Source organism: Emydura macquarii, unplaced genomic scaffold (assembly GCF_026122565.2).
Source record: "Emydura macquarii macquarii isolate MOO-44397 ecotype Brisbane River unplaced genomic scaffold, CSIRO-AGI_Emac_v2 contig_201, whole genome shotgun sequence".
NCBI classification, from domain to species: domain Eukaryota; kingdom Metazoa; phylum Chordata; order Testudines; family Chelidae; genus Emydura; species Emydura macquarii.
Window position 1 is genome coordinate 1101294 of NW_027130338.1, and position 18117 is coordinate 1119410.

Below are 18117 nucleotides of genomic sequence, written 5' to 3' on the forward strand. Positions count from 1 at the left end.
TGTGGCGGCGGCGGCAGTGCCGGACTCGCGTACCCGCGCTCCCCGTGCAGAATCGGGGCTGTCCGTCGGTCTGTCTATGCGGGCGTTCTCACGCCGGGCAGGGGGGGGGGGGCAGAGGCCCTGGGTGTCCCCCGCACCCCGCCTGAGCCCATGGCCCGTCCCCGCGCTGCAGGGGGGGGCCGGAGCAGGGGGCGCGGACCCTTGAGGCCGCCGCGAAGGGGGGGTGGAGGAGGCGGAGCTGGCTCATGAATATGCATGAGAAGGCCCAACCCGGCCGCCGCGCAGAGCGCGCTGACGTCACCACGCGCCCGCCAATCACGCACGTGTAGCTGGCGGGAGATCGGGGCCGGGATGGCGGCGGGGCCGGAGCCGGAGCTGCGCGAGCTGGACTCGGACGGCGGCAGCGAGGAGCTGGAGCTGACCCCCGCCCAGCTCATCCGCCGTCTGGAGCAGGTGCGCAGGGCCCGGACGCCGGGGTTCCATGCCCGGCTCCGGGAGGGGGGGCCCGGGACGCATGCCCGGCTCCGGGAGGGGCGCGGGGGGGCCCGGACGCCGGGGTTCCATGCCCGGCTCCGGGAGGGGGGGCCCGGACGCCCGGGTTGCATGGCGGGGTCTGGCGGGCCGGTGCAGGGGCGGCTCACTCACTATCCCGCTGTGCTGTTAGGCCTGGCTGAATGAGAAGTTTGCCCCCGAGCTGCTGGAGACCAAGTCTGAAATCGTGGAGTGTGTCATGGAGCAGCTGGACCACATGGTGCGTGTGTGAGGCTGAAGATGGGGCAGGGGTTGGGAGTGGCTGGGCAGGGTTACTAGCTGTCAGGGGAGGCGCAGTGCCCTGGGCATGCAGGTGTGTGTGGTCCCTGACCCGAGCCTCCTGCCTGGCTGTGCTGTTGATGAAGAGATCCAGCCAGTGCTCTGTCCCATCTGTCCCCCTCGCCAGCATCCCCCACAGGGAAGGGGAAGTAGTTCTGAGCATCTTGGTGGTGAATGTGTGCTCTGCCCAGGAGATGGGTCAGTCTTATGTGCTGAGAACAGTGGGTGCCCCCGTGACCTTGGAGGGTGTTCGTTTGTCACAGAGGTTCATGTTTGTATCAGCTGTTCTTGTTGCCCTGTCATCCAACCCATAGGGCCTTCAGCATTGCTGCTGTTCCTCCTGGCCTGCCCCTTGTTGTTAGACAATGTGGGGTGGCGATGGGGGCAGCACTGCTGGCCACTTTGTGGTTCTTTGTGCAGTTGATCACTACAGAGGTGATGTAAATCTCCTGCTCCAGACAGACTCGCAGTTGCCTGGATGACAGAATCCGCCAGCTGCAGTCTTGGCCCTTACCCTGCCAAAAAAATATATGCTGCAAAATCTGGCATCGGTTCTTGGGTTCCCGTCTCCATGGAGCCGTCCCGCGTGCTGGTTCCTATGTGACGGTGAGGGGTGGTAGGAGCATACATGGCGCTGGAGGCAGCTGCGCATGTGGCTCTTTCCAAGGGCTGTGGGTGGACGTTGGCCACTCTGCATTTAGCTGTTGAGTGTTTGAACTGTCCGATTTCCGCCCTTGTGCCCTTCTGCAGGAATCAAATCTGAAACGAGCCAAGCCAGGAGACCTGAAGGTCAGCATCCACCGCATGGAGATTGAGAGGATCCGCTATGTCCTCAGCAGCTACTTGCGCTGCAGGCTTGTGAAGGTAGCGCCCTGCTGTGCTGTGCCGTGCCGTGCCATGGGAATTGACGATCAGCAGCATGGCTGGAGTGTTCTGGCCATGAGGAAAGCATATTGCTTGGCCTGAGGCTCTGAGCCACAGGCCCTTGGCATATTTGGTGAGAGTGACCAGGAGGTTCACCTGGGGGATCCATTCCTCACGGGTGACTTCGGAGGTCACAGTGCTGCAGTGAGCACATTTATTACCCTATGACTGCACTGTCAGGACAGTGCAATCTTCCTCTCATGCGCAGACCACCCTGCACGGTTCAGGAACTAGTCCAAGAACTGATGCGTGGAAGGGGCTGGCAGCTACAACCACCTCTGCACCTCACCAATCTGCCGTGACAGATTCCCTCTTGCTGTTGAAGCCTGAACTCAGAGGGGGAGGGTTCTGGGAGCTGCCTTGCACATAGGGGAGCTCTCGGTTTCAATCCCAGCTGACACTGCATTGGGGTTTTTCTTCCCCTGGCAGATCGAGAAGTTTTTCCCCCATATCCTGGAGAAGGAGAAGTCCCGAGCGGAAGGAGAGCCTTCTGTCCTCTCTCCAGAGGAGTTTGCCTTTGCTAAAGAGTGAGTAGGAGTGGAAGGAGGGCTGGCAGCGGGGTGAGCCAAGCAGGCCCAGATTTGGAGAACGGGTTGTCTGCACCATGGCTCTCCCCTTGAGCTTCTGCGGCACAAACTGTAGATCCTCCCTTGGCAAACTTGGGCAGTGGCAGCTTGGAGGGAAAAACCTTGTCCTCTGGTGGCCAGCTAACAAGTCTCTCTTGCTCTGTTGGGGCTGTAGTGAAATTAGACGCTTGGCCCTGAATGCTCCTGACTGCCTGGGAAGGGATTGACAAAAGAGATCCCCACTCAGCCTCCATCCTTCTTGGTGTCTGGGTCACCTGCCTCCTCCTGTGTGCATGGCAGAGTTATGACAGGAGCCGCTTCCTCTCCCGTCTCCATGCATCCCTCTCCTGGCAGTGTGTGGCCAGGCTATGGGTCTAGGAGGTATCTAGGGGCAGTCTCACTTCAGTCACCCCTAAGCTATGCCAGAAAAGTTCCTGGTGCTGCCAGAGTTCCTGCCTGTGGGAAGAGCCTTGGCTGCTTTTCGTGGCACCCTCCCATGGAGATAGGCTGTGCCCTTGGAAGGATGTACCAGGGGCCTGTAGGCTAAGAAATCCGAGCTAGTTCATCCTGGCTAACCCTGACACTGTGGACACTGTTTTGCTGGAGCAGAGAAGCCTTCATTTCAACTTCTGCCCTTCCAGACCAAGCCACTGCCGCTGTGTTCCCATTGTGCTTGCAGGTTCAGCATGTGGTGCTGCCTGGCACTTTCAGTCAGTTTTGTCCCAGCAGCTTTTGCCACTGATGTGACTGACAGTAAGGGCTGTTTGTTTCAGGTACATGGCGAATACAGAAACCTATCTGAGAACCGTGGCCCTGAGACACATGCCTCCTAACTTGCAGAAAGTGGATCTCCTGAAATTGGGTAAGGGAAGCCCAGCTCCAGCACAGGTGGTAGAATTCTAGCAGAGGCTCCCCAGGGAGTAACCCAACGTCCTGGAGAGCATGCAGTGTAAGTGCGAGAGCTGCAGCGAGTGCTTGGAAGAAGCAGGTGTGCGAGTTCAGCCTCTCCACACTGATAACCTTTCTAGAAGGTGGTGGGGATATGTTTGCATGACTCTCCCCTAGGATTTCCCCCTGGGGATCACCAGGCTATTCACACTGTATTCTGGCTCTCCTGCCATCTCGAGTACATGTTGGCCGGTGTGTTCAGGGTTGGCCAATCACCTGTGATGTCCCCACTGCTGGTACTGTTGACCAGCATTGCTCTGTGTCCTCAAGAGCAACCCAGCTCCTCGTGAAGGTACTGGACAAGAGCAGAGGCTGCTCACAGGAGTGGCTTGTGCAGCACAGAGTGCCGTGTGCTCAATCACTTGTGCCAGGTATCTGTGCTCTGAGTGAGTCACTTTCCTTGCAGTTCCCAAACCCAACCTGGACTCCTTTGTATTCCTGAGGGTGCAGGAGAGGCAGGAAAATATACTGGTGGAGCCAGAGACAGATGAGCAGAGGTAGGTGGCCTGTTGCTTTGCTGTGCGCTGATACATGCATGCCTTAGAAATGCCGTCCTGACTGCGCTCTGCTCAGCTTCCCACCATGGTGAGCACATGGAGTTGTCTGTGCAGCTATGTGTGGGTGGGCTGGCTGGAGCAGCACCCCTTCTCCTTGCCTAATGTGGTCACATTGCCACTGCAACCCTGAAAAGCAAGCAGAAGCCCCAGGAGAATGCAGCATGTTTAGATTGGGTGCCTGAACTTGCAGCTTCAGTTCCATCTGAACCTGTGTTTGTCTCTCCCCTTCAGGGAATATGCGATTGACCTGGAGGAGGGGTCTCAGCATCTGATCAGATACAAAACCATCGCCCCTCTGGTGGCCTCGGGAGCAGTTCAGCTCATTTAAAACATCACAAGACTGAAGGGGGCAAGGCAGGCGGCCCGGCTGTCTGGGGGGGCGAGTCCATGCACAGGACCATCTGACAGCATTGCTATGCCAGTCGGTGCATGGACACACAACAGCTGTGAACATTTGCAAATCGCCCCAGCCCAGCCTGGGGACCCAACAGCTCAGTTTTTCTGTGCTCAGTGCAGTCTGAGGATAGGAAATCAAACAGCCAGAGACAGGTGCCATCAGCACGTGCCCCAGTCTGGGCCATGGGGACACTGCAGGAGCCTGATGTTCCAGCCCGCTGCAGCCTCTAGGAAGCTGCTGCTCCGTCGCAGAGCCAGCAGGTGGCACCATTGCCCTGCTTACACTCCAGGTATGGCAGCCCGCCGGCCAGATCCTCCCTCCTACCAGGAGCTAGCGAGTGCTGGAGGAGGATGCACCGCTGTGCGGGGGGCGCATGCATTACAAAGACCACTGCAAAATCTCCCTGCCTGCCTCACAGGGCACCACTACCCTCCGCCAGGACCCAGGCCAAGCCTCCTGGGCCGTTGGGTTCTGAGCGGGGAGGGGATTAGACAAGAGATCAACTTCACAAGCCAGCCTGCATGCTTCGTGGCAGGTACCAGCCCTGCATGGCCTGGGTTGGGGCTGGTCATGTGCGGGAGCTGTGGAGCGGGTGCAGGCCTGGGGATGGCACGCAGAATGAGAGGCCCGAGAGCACAAATAAATTAGCAGAGCGTCTCTGGCGCTCATCCTCAATGAGGAGGAGATGGCGTTGGTGTATCTGTAGCATCCATTAAACAATCCCTGGCTCTTCCGGAGCTCCTGCGTTCCACTGCAGCTTCCAGCACGGCCCATGCATGGGCTGCTCAGCCTTGCCTGTTTTCCCCCGAGGAGCAGGCAGGTTGGAAGCCCACAGAGGAGTGCAACCTGGTTTGATGTGTCATGTTCATTGTCATGTTCACCCCTTGTGACCGGCCCACCTCCCCTGTAAGCACTGCCCAGCATTTTCCTTTGCCAGGGAATCCAGGCAGCCAGCCAAAACCCGTTCTCCATTGCAGATAGTAGATGGGGAGCACTGTCCACCCATCCTAGCTATGTTGCCCCTTCAGGGGACAGCCCCTTGCCTGGGGTGGGTGGGGAGACGACAGATTAAATGTTCAGAATGTGCTAAATACCAGTTACCTCATGTGCTGTGCCACTGCGTGAGCAAATACAGTTGCACAGAGGATTTAGTGGCTGGCGTTTTACCTCTTGAAATCCTGTATGACTTTGCTTTGGAGCCACTTGCTGCTGGTAGTGACCAGTGGGGGGGTCCGGGACCTTCTCTTAGCTTCCAGCTGTACTGATGTGCGTTACAGAGAGGACTGTGCCAGCTAATCCCCAAACCACGTGCTTCAGGACACACACGCTGCCTGCCAGGCCTAGGAAGAAATTCCCTTAGGAAGATGTTCTGCCACATCAGCCCATGGCAGGATTTGTGTGTCCCTCTGAAACACCTGGTCTGACCATTGCTGGAGTTGGGATACTGGGCTAGAGGGACCATTGAGTCAGGCAATTCCTTTGTCCCTGTTGGCTATAGAAGAAAAGCTCCTCCTTCCTTGCTGATTTCCGCCTGAGCAGCCTCAGTACCTTCTAGGGCTCTGTTCCCCAGTGCAGTGGCCATGTGTCTGTCCTTTGCATCCAAAGGAACATGCCTGCAGTCCTCTAGTGGCATGGTCTCCCCTGCACGTGCTCTCTGAGGACATGAAGGAGTAGCTCCTGTGTAGCAGGAGACATGTAGAAGGCACGTGCTGCGGTTTATAGCATCCCGTTGAATCCATTTATGTAAAGAAGATTCATTAAGCACCAATGTGAAGAGGAAGCTGGGTTTAATCCTAAAGAAATGGCACCAAATGCTGATCTCTGCAATCCCCACAGCGGGGGGTCTGGACTGTGTTTTGCCCCCACAGACAGCCCCTTTGAGAATCCCCCCATGCAGCTGTTCAGAGGGGGTCTGCAGCTTCCTGACCAAATCACCATTGAGTTTCCCCTGGAGAAACAAATGCGGAGAGAGACTTTCCGGCGTTTCTCTCTGCAGCATGTTTTCACTGGACCCCTTTGCCCTTCACCATGTTGGGTTTAATCAAACAGCTGCTTTGTAGAGCTGCCAAGTCTCAGATGGGGGAGAGGGGCAGGACAACTCTGCTGTCACAGGCAGGAGAGAGAGATCTTTCCACCTACAGCAGAATATGTCCAGTGGCGCTACTGGAGTTTGCTCCCCATAGCCCTCTCTTGCTTTGGAAATGCAGCACCATATTTCTGTGTCCCAGAGACACCCTCCCTCCATTGTGCACTCGTTTGCCTGTACGCATGCATCTTCGGCGATAATCGCTGGGCAGCACTGCCACAGGCTGCAGGAGGAGGACTGTGAGTGGTCGGAGCAGGGTGCCGACAGCCAGCACCTGGGGTCAGATCCGAAGCTGCAGAGAGGCACCTAGTAGGATTTTTCAAAAGAACCGGGATGCCTACTCTGCCAATGAGGCAGGTGCTTAACTGCCATAGGCACACCTGAAATCCCACTAGCTGCCTGTTTATAGCTTTAAAAACCTGGCCCTGCGGCTTTTCGCCACGCTCTGCCCCTGACTGATTTATAGTGTGGCCTTGGGCAAGTCAGGGCCCCATTCTGTGCCTTGGTTCGCCCCCCGTACAAGCAGGGGCTGGTGTGATGGCTCCATTAATGGATGTTTGCCAAGTGCTGTCAGAGGAGAGGAGCTATACACTGCTTTCTTGCTGCCCTTGCACTAGCAGTCAGCGGGGCGTCTCCTTAGCATCCTTAGTATCCCACACACTCCCCCACCACAGCACAGGATGCTATTGATCGCCGGAGGAGAAAGCAGGGCCTGGAAATGACCATCCCAGGTACACTGAGCCCTGGTGCAGGAGCCAGGGCTCTCAGATCTTGCTCAAGCTCTCTGCTTTATCTGTCTAATGAGTTCATAACCCAGAGCAGGAGGCTGGGGAGTGAGGGCAGCGGTGGAGTACTGATTTGCCCAGCCTGCAGTCTGAGCTGAAACCCTTCCCCGCAGGAGGCAGGAGAGTGGGGGCAGATGCTTTCGTTGCTGGGAAATGCCCAGTGGTGGTGATCTGCCTGTCACTAAAGCAGGGGCAGGAAGTGGCAGCCCAAGGGGATGTGATGAAAGGGTGATTTCTCTGTTGCTTTCTGCACAGAGCTGCTGACCCAAGCTATTGGCTTAGTCACTGCTGAGAAGTTGTCTGCTGCCATGTGGTGCAATGGGAGAGAGATGTGAGCACTGCATGCCCTCCAGCACGCCAACAGAGCACAGCTTTTTACAGGTCACGGAACCACAGAGTCACTCCCAGGAGCCCTTTCCCATTAACAGGAGCAGAGAGCGAAAGGCCTTACACCACTGCCTGCACTAACAGGGAGCTGCACATCTCAGAGCCCTGGGCTGCCCTGCCGCCCATGGAAGGGAGCTGCGGGGTCCCAGCTTTGGGCTCCCCCCAAGGCAGCTAAGAACTCCAAGCTCCCGCTGCCATCATGGTGCCTAGGAACTCTGGGTACCCCCTGCCACCATCGAGCTGCAGGGCCCCTGTCGCCCGCCCCAGCTCACAGCAATGGGGGCCCCACGGCTCTGAGCTGCAGAGTCCCTGCCGCTCGTAGTGGCTCGGAGCCAGGATCCCACCACCCAGTAGCAGGTTGAAGCTGCAGAATTGCTGCCGCTGCTGGGGACTCTGAGCCGTGGGGTCTCTGCCGGCCATCCACACGGACAGCAACCAGACCTGCGAAGGAAGGATTTGAAGAAGGGCAATGAAGGGGCTTTTAGCCCTGGGTTGTCATGACCTGGGGTGAGCAATGACAACCAGAAAGGCTTGGTTTGTTTTTTTCCTCCTGAGACTTGTCTACACCTGCTGCCCTGTGAAAGGGACAGACCCTCTCTGGCCTCCTGGGATCTGAGGCTAGTCCTGATTCCGCTGATTTACCCTCTCGTTAACCCAAATCAGACCTTTTCATCTAAGGTGCCTTTCCAGAGCCCACACACGAGTGACTTCTGGGACGGTGTCCTGTGGTCCACTGCTGCTAACGTCCCTGAAATGACTGCTCCTCCCTTAGCCCTGCAGTAAAATGCGAGCCAAAGGCAAATTTCACCTTCTCTACTGTCCCCCCACACTCTGCACGTCCCCTAAGGCCAGGCCGGGAAGCCGCAGGAAGGAGGCATCTGCAGCATCTGCTGTCTGTCCACATCACGCAGGATGGGTGCATGATCCTCCGGCTTGTGGCTTCTAGTTCAAAGGTCCCTCTCAAACCCAGCAGCATTGTAGCACTTTACATATTAATAGTAACCCTCTTCTACCCCCGACACCCCTGCTCCCCATAGCTAGCTCCTAGTTTGCGTCTGCTGGCCAGGCAGAGCGTGCGATTTCTGTTTACTTTTTATGGAAGGGTCTCAGCTACCATGCTGATGGGCAGCCATGTAAAAACCTCAATAGCTGAGTTGTGCCAGTGGCTGATGAAGATCTGTGCTGTCAGCAGGTCGAATCGTTCGTGATTAACGTAAGTGGCTAGCCAGTTCTAGAGAGATTAGCAGGCACAGGGAGCGGGTGAACTGATTTAGCTGGTGTGGTTTTCTGCCAGCAGCCCTGTGACAGCTGAACAGGAAAGGTGGACCTGAATATCATTTTCAGAGATGCTGGATCGATCATTTTTACTGGGCAGTCTGAAAGGGTCTCTCCCATTTTAGGACTCATCTGCTCAAGATATAGGTGTGTTTCTGTGCTCGAGCAGGGAACACAGGTCCAGTTGCATGTGGTGGTGAGGCCAGAGAATCTGGGATTATACCTTTGTGCTTAGAAACCGCAGAACTAAGTACTGGGAGAGAGGGGCTTAGAATGAGCCATTTTTACCCCTCTCTCCTAGCCAGAGTCCTTGAGCAATATGGCTGCTATCTTGCCCTTGGATTCATCAGTTAGGTCTTTCCATGGCTATTATTACTGAGGGTTGTCACTTAAAAAGGAAACTGATGCTGTGAAACTCATTCCTGAGCCTTTGTTGCTGTAGGGAGCCACTCATGGGCAGGTGTCATGTTAACCCAGCCTCGGGGCTATAGAAAAGCAAAGCTGGGATTGTATCCGTCCCATGGTCAAGGAGGTGAGACCTGCCCTGCCCAGATGGGATTATCTAAATACTAAGGAGGAAAGCCTGGTTTTAGCGGTAAGGCCCTAGACCGGGACTGAGGAAATCGTGGTTCAGTTCCGGGCTCTGACACTGACCTGGGACAACTCATTTCCTCTGGCTGTGTGCCGGTTTCCCATCTGTCACAGGACACTTGCCCAACCTCGCCCCGGCAGCAGGAGGCTAAATCCGGCCATGACTGCAGGGTGCTCAGCTGTTCCCATGCTAGGCCACGGTGGTATCTAGCTAGATACCAGGGAGCCCTGACTTCCGAGGGCCCGGACAGCGTGCTAGCTGCAGTCATCAGCCCGGACACTGCCGGGCCGCTCCCGCCCTGCCAGCCGCACCCCTCCGCGCAGATCTGCATCGCGGGCCCAGCAACCACCGGCCAGCTCTGCTCACGGCGCCGGTGACCGGGCGGCCCAGCTGCGTCCGGCGGCGGGCGGGGGACGGGACGGGACGGGACGGGGCAGCGACCTGTTCTGGCCTCTCCACGCCCCGTGCAGACCGGCTGCGGCGGGCTCTGCCCCCGGGCCGGCTCCTGCTCACACCGCTGCGCCGGCCCGACCCCTGCTTCCCACAGTCCCGGGCGCGGGCGGCGGAGAGGGCGGGGGTGCCCCGGGCCGGCAGCGCTCGCCGCGCGGGGATTGGCCGCGGGGCGGGGCCGGGGGCGGGGACGGACGGACGGACGGCGGCTGTCCCTGTCCCCTGCCCAGCCGGAGCCGGGAGCCGAGCGGAGCGGAGCCATGAGCTGCAGCGAGTGAGCGCGGGGCGGGGGCGCGGCCGGACGCCGGCTGGGGTGGCGGGGCGGGGCGGGGCGGGCCGGTGGCTGGGTCCGCGGCGGGCGGGGGAGACGCTGCTCCAGGGGCCGGGCGGGTCTCCCGGGGCCGGGCGGGTCTCCCGGGGCCGGCTCTCGGCCCGGCCCCGCTCCCGTCCCCCGCTCATCTCTCCGCTTCCCCGCAGGCTGCTGCAGGGGTTCACCGCCCCGGCCATGCCCGTGGACTTCGCCATGCGGCTCTGCCTGACGCACTCGCCGCCCATCCGCAAGCTGCTGAACTCCTACGAGGAGCTGCGGGCCGGCCGGGGCCGCCAACCGCTCCGCTCCTGCCTGAACCCGCAGCCCAGCGCCCAGCCGGAGCGGCGGGAGGCGGCGCAGGGCGGCCGGCGCCCGAAGAAGAAGGTGGTGTTCGCCGACATGAAGGGGCTCTCGCTGACCGCCGTGCGCTTCTTCTCCAAGATCGAGGAGGACCTGTGCGACCTGCAGCAGGCCCTGTGCGACCTGAGCCGCTTCAGGCCCACGCTGCGGGACCTGGGCCTGGAGACCAAGCGGTACTCGCTCGACTTCCCCCAGCCGGCCGCCAACTACGCGGCCTTCCGCAGCCGCCTGCACGGCAACCTGGTCTGCCTGGAGCACTGTCTGATCCAGGAGCGCTCGCTGGCCGGCACCGTCCAGGTCCGGAACATCGGCTACGAGAAGAAGGTGCAGCTACGCATCACCTTTGACTCCTGGAGGAGTTTCCGGGACGTCTGCTGCCAATACATGCACAACACCTACGGCGCGGCTGATGGGGACACGGACACGTTCTCCTTCGAGGTCGCCCTGCCCAAAGCGCCCAGCCTCTGCGCACCCATCGAGTTCTGCATTGCCTTCCAGTGTGGACAGAGAACCTACTGGGACAACAACGGTGGCAGCAACTACAAGATACGCCACACAAGTTCCCTGTCCCTCTCCCAGCTAGTGAAGAGCTCCAGTGCGGCTGGGGAGCAGCTGGGCACCTCCAAGGCAGCAGCTTTGGTCCTCTCTCACTTGCAGACCTGGAGGCGTCTGGAAAGCCATGGTCCGTACTGGTAGGGACCAGGCCTTTTAGGGGTGGTTCATCGCTCCGTGCAAATGCTCCTCCCCTGCTGGCTACTTCACTAACTTCTCTGTCCACCCTGATCGTCACAGCTCAGCGTTAATCCCGTCGGGGTTCCCAGTGCAAAACACATCACTAGCCGAGTCTGTGCCAGGGCGGCTGGGCAGGGCTTTCAGGGGGCATCTCTCGCTGTTGTTCCATCATTTCTGAGCGTCGGTGGAAAAGGGCGACGCCAGACCTTGGCTTCTTTGCAGAGGCTGGCAAAGCTGCTGGTGAGTCAAACTGAGTTACCAAACCTCAGTACAAGCTTTCCAGCCAGCCGAGCACCCAGGGCCTTTGAACTCAGCGGGGCTGGGCACAGAGCTGTGCGGGTCAGAGTGGCAGCGCTGGCAGGCACACGGGAAGGAGGATGGGAGAGGCTGCTGAAGTGCCTTGGACCGGGCATGGCTTTCCTGTGTGGGGAAGGGGCTTAGAGCAAATAGGCCTCAATGGCCCTGCTGCATGCCCGTCCCGGCCCCAGAGGTCTTACGCCGCAGATCATAGCGGGAATGTCTCAGCATCGCCCCGTGGGATGCAAGTGCCCATTCCATGAGCTGTGCCTGCATCCCACCCGAAGGGAACCAGTTGCGTGGAGTAGAGTGGATGTGTCACTTCAAATCCCCTGGAAATGGCAGGGGGACAATGTACTGGCCTGGCTGCTGGGGCGTCTGTCCCACCTGGCTCGGGGGGTTGACGGGCTGGTTCTTCACACTGACAATACTGACTGCGGGAGGCCCAGCCCGTGGCTGACAGGCTCATTTGGACGTGCTCCTTCAGGACCTGCTGCTGTGGGAGGAAGGCTGGCCTTGGCACAGCTGGCTTTAGCTGAGGCCACTCGGGACCTAGCCCGCTGGTCACTGCTTCGGTTCGTATGGGACCATGCTCGTGTGTGTCTGGTGGGGCTGGCCCGTCCTGCGGGACTGCCGTGAGCCAGCCCGGGGCAGTGGCTGTGCAATAGCAGCTTGGCTCACTTCTGAGTGACGTCTGCGTTTCTGCGCCCCAGGCAGTGCAAAGGCTGGGCTGGGCTGGCTGTCCGTGGTCATCTGGGCAACCTGGGCTGTCCCAAACGTGCTACTGCAGCGATGCCAGGCCTGGGCCACTGGGAAACCTCCTGTTGGTAGCTGTTGTGCATAGATTCAGAACCTCAATAAAGTCTGTATTTTGTGAACCCTGCTCTCCTGTCTCTCCTGCTGATGGACATCACCTCGCACCCCTCTAGCATTCGCCACGCTGTGCACGAGGCAGTCTCCGCCATAGGTGCATCCTCCACAGGCTATCCTGCTCTCTGGTGTCTGGCTGTAGCTTGGCTAAAGGGCACAAGAGCACGTAGCTGCCCTGCAAACTGGCCCCACCTGCGCAAAGCTGCAGAGTTTGTGATTACTTGAACTTTTTTCAGAATTTGAGTTTAAATCTGTTAATCTATAGCCCCCTTCAGAATACAGCCTGAACAGACAAATGCGGATGGTTTCCAGGCACAAGGAACAGGGGCTACAGTTGCACGAATTATTCGAAGGCCTTAGGCCGGATCTGTTCCGGAGCTCAGGGCAGGAAAGAATCTGTTTCATGATGTCCTATCACTTCAGTTTCCTACCCTCCCTTTTCACAGCCACTGTGTTCCTCTGATGACAGGTAGAGGCCTAGGCAAACACTGCAGATGCTAGGAAAGCAGCCCACTGTGGGAGCCAAAGGTGCTTTGGTCTGGATCCAGACTAATGCACAACTGCAAAAAGGGGAATAACTGGCTTGGTGGCAATACTGCTGAAAGGATCTGGGGGTCAGAGTGGATCACAAACTGAATGAGTCAACAGCGTGATGTAATTGCAGAAAAGGCTCCTCTCAGTCTGGGCTGTATTAACAGGAGTGTTGTGGGTAAGACACAGCAAGGAATTGCCTTGCTCTACTCAGCACTGGTGAGGCCTCTCTGGTGTCCAGTTCTGGGTGCCCCACTTTAGGAAAGACGTGAACAAACTGGACAGAATCCAGTGGAAAGCAACAAAAATGGCAAAAGGTTTAGAAACCGTGACCTAGGAGGAAAGGTAAAAAGAACTGGGCCTGTTTAGTCATGAGAAAAGAAAACTGGAGGGAACAGGGCCCTGATAAAAACCTTCAGCTATGTTAAGAGCTGTTATAAAGAAGACGGGGATCAACTGTCCTGCCTTCAGTAAGCAGAGAGAAGAGGTAACTGCAGCAAGGGAGATTTAGGTCAGATATTAGGAAAACTTTCTAAAGGTAGGTAAGCTCTGGAATGTGCTGCCGTGGCAGATTACAGTACCCTGGCCACTGGAGGATGGGCTAGCTTCACTGGTCCTGCCATAGCTCAGGGGGCTGGATTCGATGGCTTTGTGAGGTCCCTGCATTTCTAGGATAACACAGTGGGGGAAGCCCAGCTGCCAATGGCGGGTCTTCTCTCAGCTACAAAAGCAAATGGCCCATAACTGCCTGATGTTGTAGGAGTGTGCCCAAGTCTGAAAATGAAGGTCAGAGGATTGGGCTGGAACTTCTGGCTGCTTTATGGTGAACTGAGAAGGCCTGGAAGATTTGATCTCTTTCCTTGTCTGACTCCACAGGTGGCTAGAGAGGAAGTGGGATTGTGACCTTTCAGGAGTGTGATGTGCTGGAGGGAGAGGGAGAGGGTGTCGTCCGTCCGTCCGTCGTCCCCCCCCCCCCCCCCCCCGTTTATAATCTGAATATCAATTTAACTCCATGACTGCTCAACGGCAGGGTAGAAGCTTGCTCCCCCCAAAAGGTCCAGCACACGCTGCTCCTTCAATAATGGGCTGGAAAAGCTGCCCCTCCCTCAAACACAGGCTGTGGAGATGTGCCCGCCCTGAGATTTCTAAGGTAGCCCACCTCCCTCAGGGAGTCACATGGAAGCAAAGTCACAAACCTCCTGCCTGCAGGGGCTGTGCTGTCTCCCTGCTGGGTTACTTCTGGGAGGAGCTGCCCTGCCAATGTCTTTGGTGATGGGGCAAGCCTGCCTTTAGCTGCTGGGTTTCCTGTCCCTCCCCTAAACAGAGCTCATCCCATTTCACCCAGGGAAGGAGCAATTCTGCAAGCCAGAGAAAGAGCAGCACTTTGCTGTCCATCCCTCCAAGTGCAGCTCCTGCTGGGAGCTCTGACTGCAGCTCAGCAGCTACCTCTGAGAGAAGCTTCGCAGTAGCAATGAATCTTCCCCTGCCCACCTGTGAGCCTCCATCTGCCCTGCCTCCCCCTTCTGCTCAGTGCTAGGTGCCTGGAGACACAAGGAGCTGGGACCAAAATCACCCTGCTCTCCCCTGCTGCTATGGGAAGAAATGCAAACCCACTGCCTCCTGGAGTTTCCACCCCGCTGCCACGTGCCAGTAACTTAAGTGGTGTAACGGTCTATGGCTGTCTACCAGGCTTTCCTGTGTTGCCTGGTTGCAGCCCCTGGGTCTCGTCCCCCTCGGTGGGACATGTCTGTGTAGGGTCCCTGTTTCTTATGCCCTTCTCAGCTCCTCTACCATCATGTGGCAAGCTGCCCCAAGGAGCCAGGATTTCAAGTGCCTGCGTCATGGAACTGAAAGCCCATTAGCTCCTGTGCCCCTTGCCAGTGATTAGCAGGCAGCTGGGCTTGGAAGGTGACACGGCAGTGATATCTATAGCTCCTAAGTCCTGAGTCCATTAGAGCAGAAGCCTCTTTGGTTGGACTGTGGCCCAGTGGGCACTCTGCAGCAGCCCCAGGCAGCTGCTCAGATCCCAGGTGACTCACCTGCTTTGTACAGCCCCAGCTCACAGCACCCAATACTGTCCCTTTTAGCTCCCTGCATACCCCTCTGCTGCGTGCAGGTTTCAGAGAGACTGGCAGGTGTGGGACGGTCAGTGCCAGGGAGTCCCCCACAGCTAGACGCTCCTCCCAGCTCTGCCTGCCTGCAGTGTGCTGGTGGAAGGCAGAGCAACACCGAAAGCAACACCTCAAGCTTTGCCCTGGCCCTCACGGCCCCTAAGGCAGGCAGCCCCCGTTCCTCTCAGCAACTGCCCTGCCAGAGCTCCCTGTGCCACTGGGAGGAGCCGCGCAAGTTTGGGGTGTTGCAAGGCCTTCCCCGGGGGGGTCAGTGGGGCTAGGAAGAGCCACAGGTCTGCCATGACTCCACCCACCTCCCACGTTACTCCTGCATCCCCCTCAGCTGGGAAACCTGACGTCACTTGCAATTTTGTAAGGAAACGAAAGCGCCTCTAGCTGGACTGTCCTGAACACTATCAGGGAGCGTTGCAGGCTGGGAGACTTGCAATCTGCAGGCTAGCGAAGCCAAAGCGTCAGGTGGCATGTGCCTACCAAGTTAGGCTTAAAAACGCAGAGACAACCCAACCTTAACCCCTAGTCGGAAGGTACAAGAGAGCAGCTATGTTCTCCTGTGCAGCTTCCCCCCTGCCAAGCGTGTGTCCTGGATGGGGGCTCAGGATTAAAGTGGTTTTCTGTGTGTCCTAGGCCATACCATAGAACAGTGGTTCCCAGCCTTTCTGAGTGAAAGCCCCACTGGTTAACAGCAGGTAAAACAGGCCCTCCCCGACCCAGCCATAAACACACGAGAGTAATGATACCACTAAATGACACAAATAATCATAACAAAGGTCTCTTACCTGAGTAAGAAGCTAGTCCTTCCCTGCTGCAGCTGCCACCACATGCCCCTTGTGGCCCCACCTCTTCCATCCCTCATGGACTGAGGGTAATGGAGGTGGCGGGCTGCTCCAGACTCCCACCGGCACAGGGCGGCTCTGCTCTGGCCAGGCACCCGGCCACCTTGGGGCTGGGAGCCTGCTCCCCCACTCCAGCCGGCGCAGGGCTTGAGGTTGCTGTGCCCAGCCAGCCCAGGGGGCTAAATGACCTCAATAGCACTGAAGCCCCACAGAGCCCTGTACTCTCTGGTGCCCCCCCCACAAAGGGTTCTAGAACGCCAGGTCGGGAACCCTTGCCATAGAACAAACAATTGGTCCCTTAGCCTCAATGAGATGTCATTAAACCTCTTCCCTCACCCACCCCTTCATCCCTTTTACAGACCAGAGGAAGAAATGGAGGCATGAGGCAGGGAAAGGGCTTGCTGCAGGTCTGGCAGAGCCTGAAGAGCAGAAGTGTGGAACAGGATTTAAGACCTGTACTGCACGTCTCCCAGTGCACCCAGTAAAAGGAAAGAGGGCTGCAGACAGTTCATAAAATTGCATTTCCTGCGGGTGGAGTTTCCCTAGCTGTCTGGAAAATAGGACTGGACTGAACAGGATTGTGGCTATGAAAGGGAAGCACTGGCTCTGGCCTGGAAAGCATCCAGCATAAGCCATTCCCAGCGAGGCCGGGCAGGGAGTGTGGAAAGACCCACGCTGCCACTCCAAGAGGTCATTTTCGCCAGTGCTCGCGTCGTATGGCCACAAGCCAGTGACTGGATTCTGTTTTCTTATACATCAAAAGCTTGAGGTGACAAAGGTTTCTGGGAGCGACTTGTCAAGCATCTGCCCCTTGTCCATGAAAATTCCTTCCTGAACATGTCTTGGCTCCTACCCCTGCCTCCCTCCAGCCCCATCTTCCCTGTGCTGCTCACATGCTGGCTGGGCGGCGGGGACTGCCGACACTGGCTTTATAAGGACGGGTTACCCAAATAGCACAGCACAGTGTGTGTCACTACAATGGTGTCTCTGTGACTGCGTCCCTCCCGCGTGTCTGTGTGCGGCTTACCTTCCGAGAGCGGCCACTCCCCAGGACAGACCCAGCCTTCCTCTTCTCAGACACCGCCCAGCACAACACCACAGCCTGTCGCCCTCCTGCAACGCCCGCTCCGGGGGTCTGCAGCCCTGCAGACACGGCTCCGTCCTTGCAACCTGCTGTGGAAGGAGACGGCGTGAGACAGGACACGGCAGGTGCACGGCGGAAATGGCCTGCCGGGGGTCCCAGCATCCGTGACAGACCGCAGAGTCCTGGCCCCGGGCCCCTGCTCGCACCACCACGCCAGGGACCTGCGCCGCAGCTGCGGGCGAGGCACCGCAGCGCCCTCTGGCGGCGTGTGACGGACACGCAGGCGCTGGACGGAGCCCGCCCGCGGCTGGAGGCGAACGCGGCTGCCCCCTGTCCCCTCGCCGGGCACTGGCAGGCGCGGCCGCCGTCGCCCTCTGCTGGGGAGAGGCGTTACTGCAGCGCCCGGCGCCCCGGGCAGCGCCGCTCCCGCTCTGCGGACCCGTGTCCGGGCTGAGCACCGCGGGACCCGCCGTGTGCGAGACCCGCTCGGGGCCGTGCCCGCCGGGGCTGCTCGGCCGCTAGGGCCGCTCTGCGGATCCCCCCCCCCCGGCAGCCGGTGCCTGCTGCCTGCGCCCGAACCGCGCTCACCGGGGGCGGCCGGGCTGCGGGGGCGGCGGGGCGGGAGGAGCGGCCTGGGTCCGGCACCGCGCGGCAGAGCGCAGCAGCCCCTCCGCGGGCGCCGCGGGGCACGGACGGCTCCAGACAGGCCGGGCCGGGGGCAGTGGGCGAGCGGCGCGGTGCGGTGCGGTGCGGTTCACGTCACGGGACACGCGCGCGCCTGCCGCCTTTCCCGCCTTGCCGCCTTTCCCGCCTTTCCGCGGGCGGCCCCGGCCCAGGCGGCGCGAGGCGGGCAGGCTCAGGGCTCCGCGGGCGGCCCACGAGACAAGAGCGGGCACTTCCGCCCAAACAAGCCCGCCCATATTTCCTCTCAACCCTGTACTGCCAACATGGCGGGTTTCAGATTTCCGATTCCCTGAGCGAACATGGCCGATTTAGCACTTTCTGGTTCCGGTTCCCTGAACAAACATGGCGGATCCACACTGTGATTTTCCCTGACAAAACATGGCTGCTTTGCACTTTCCGGTTCCGGTTCCCTGAACAAATATGGCGGATGCCATACTTCCGGCTCCCTGAGATAACATGGCTGCTTTGCACTTTCCGGTTCCTGTTCCCTGAACAAACATGGCGGAT

At 58.7% G+C, this 18117-nt stretch overlaps 2 protein-coding genes and 1 long non-coding RNA gene across 3 annotated transcripts; 2 read left to right on the forward strand and 1 right to left on the reverse strand.

The window, feature by feature from the left end:
* The first annotated feature begins 323 nt into the window (after window positions 1-323).
* Window positions 324-6843, forward strand: GINS4 (GINS complex subunit 4). The gene is made up of 7 exons (XM_067545545.1): window positions 324-453; window positions 665-751; window positions 1561-1674; window positions 2164-2261; window positions 3074-3162; window positions 3655-3745; window positions 4037-6843. The coding sequence occupies exons 1-7, from the start codon at window positions 352-354 to the stop codon at window positions 4131-4133; spliced, it is 678 nt and encodes a 225-aa protein (XP_067401646.1). The 5' UTR covers window positions 324-351; the 3' UTR covers window positions 4134-6843.
* A 531-nt stretch (window positions 6844-7374) lies between these two features.
* Window positions 7375-17909, reverse strand: LOC137151225 (uncharacterized). Its single transcript, XR_010919217.1, has 3 exons — window positions 17515-17909; window positions 16870-17015; window positions 7375-7901 (listed from the first exon to the last, which is right to left on the reverse strand). It is a non-coding gene; the product is annotated as an uncharacterized lncRNA (long non-coding RNA).
* Window positions 9911-12049, forward strand: LOC137151219 (protein phosphatase 1 regulatory subunit 3C-B-like). Its single transcript, XM_067545558.1, has one exon. The coding sequence runs from the start codon at window positions 10283-10285 to the stop codon at window positions 11141-11143; it is 861 nt and encodes a 286-aa protein (XP_067401659.1). The 5' UTR covers window positions 9911-10282; the 3' UTR covers window positions 11144-12049.
* Window positions 17910-18117: the final 208 nt, after the last annotated feature.

What these genes read in the sequence shown, in the direction of transcription:
- GINS4 (XM_067545545.1), top strand. Translation starts at nt 352, where the DNA reads ATGGCGGCGGGGCCGGAGCCGGAGCTGCGCGAGCTGGACTCGGACGGC. An exon ending in TCATCCGCCGTCTGGAGCAG is followed by an intron (nt 454 to 664) that starts GTGCGCAGGGCC and finishes CTGTGCTGTTAG; the next exon opens with GCCTGGCTGAATGAGAAGTT. An exon ending in CCAGAGACAGATGAGCAGAG is followed by an intron (nt 3,746 to 4,036) that starts GTAGGTGGCCTG and finishes TCTCCCCTTCAG; the next exon opens with GGAATATGCGATTGACCTGG.
- LOC137151219 (XM_067545558.1), top strand. Translation starts at nt 10,283, where the DNA reads ATGCCCGTGGACTTCGCCATGCGGCTCTGCCTGACGCACTCGCCGCCC.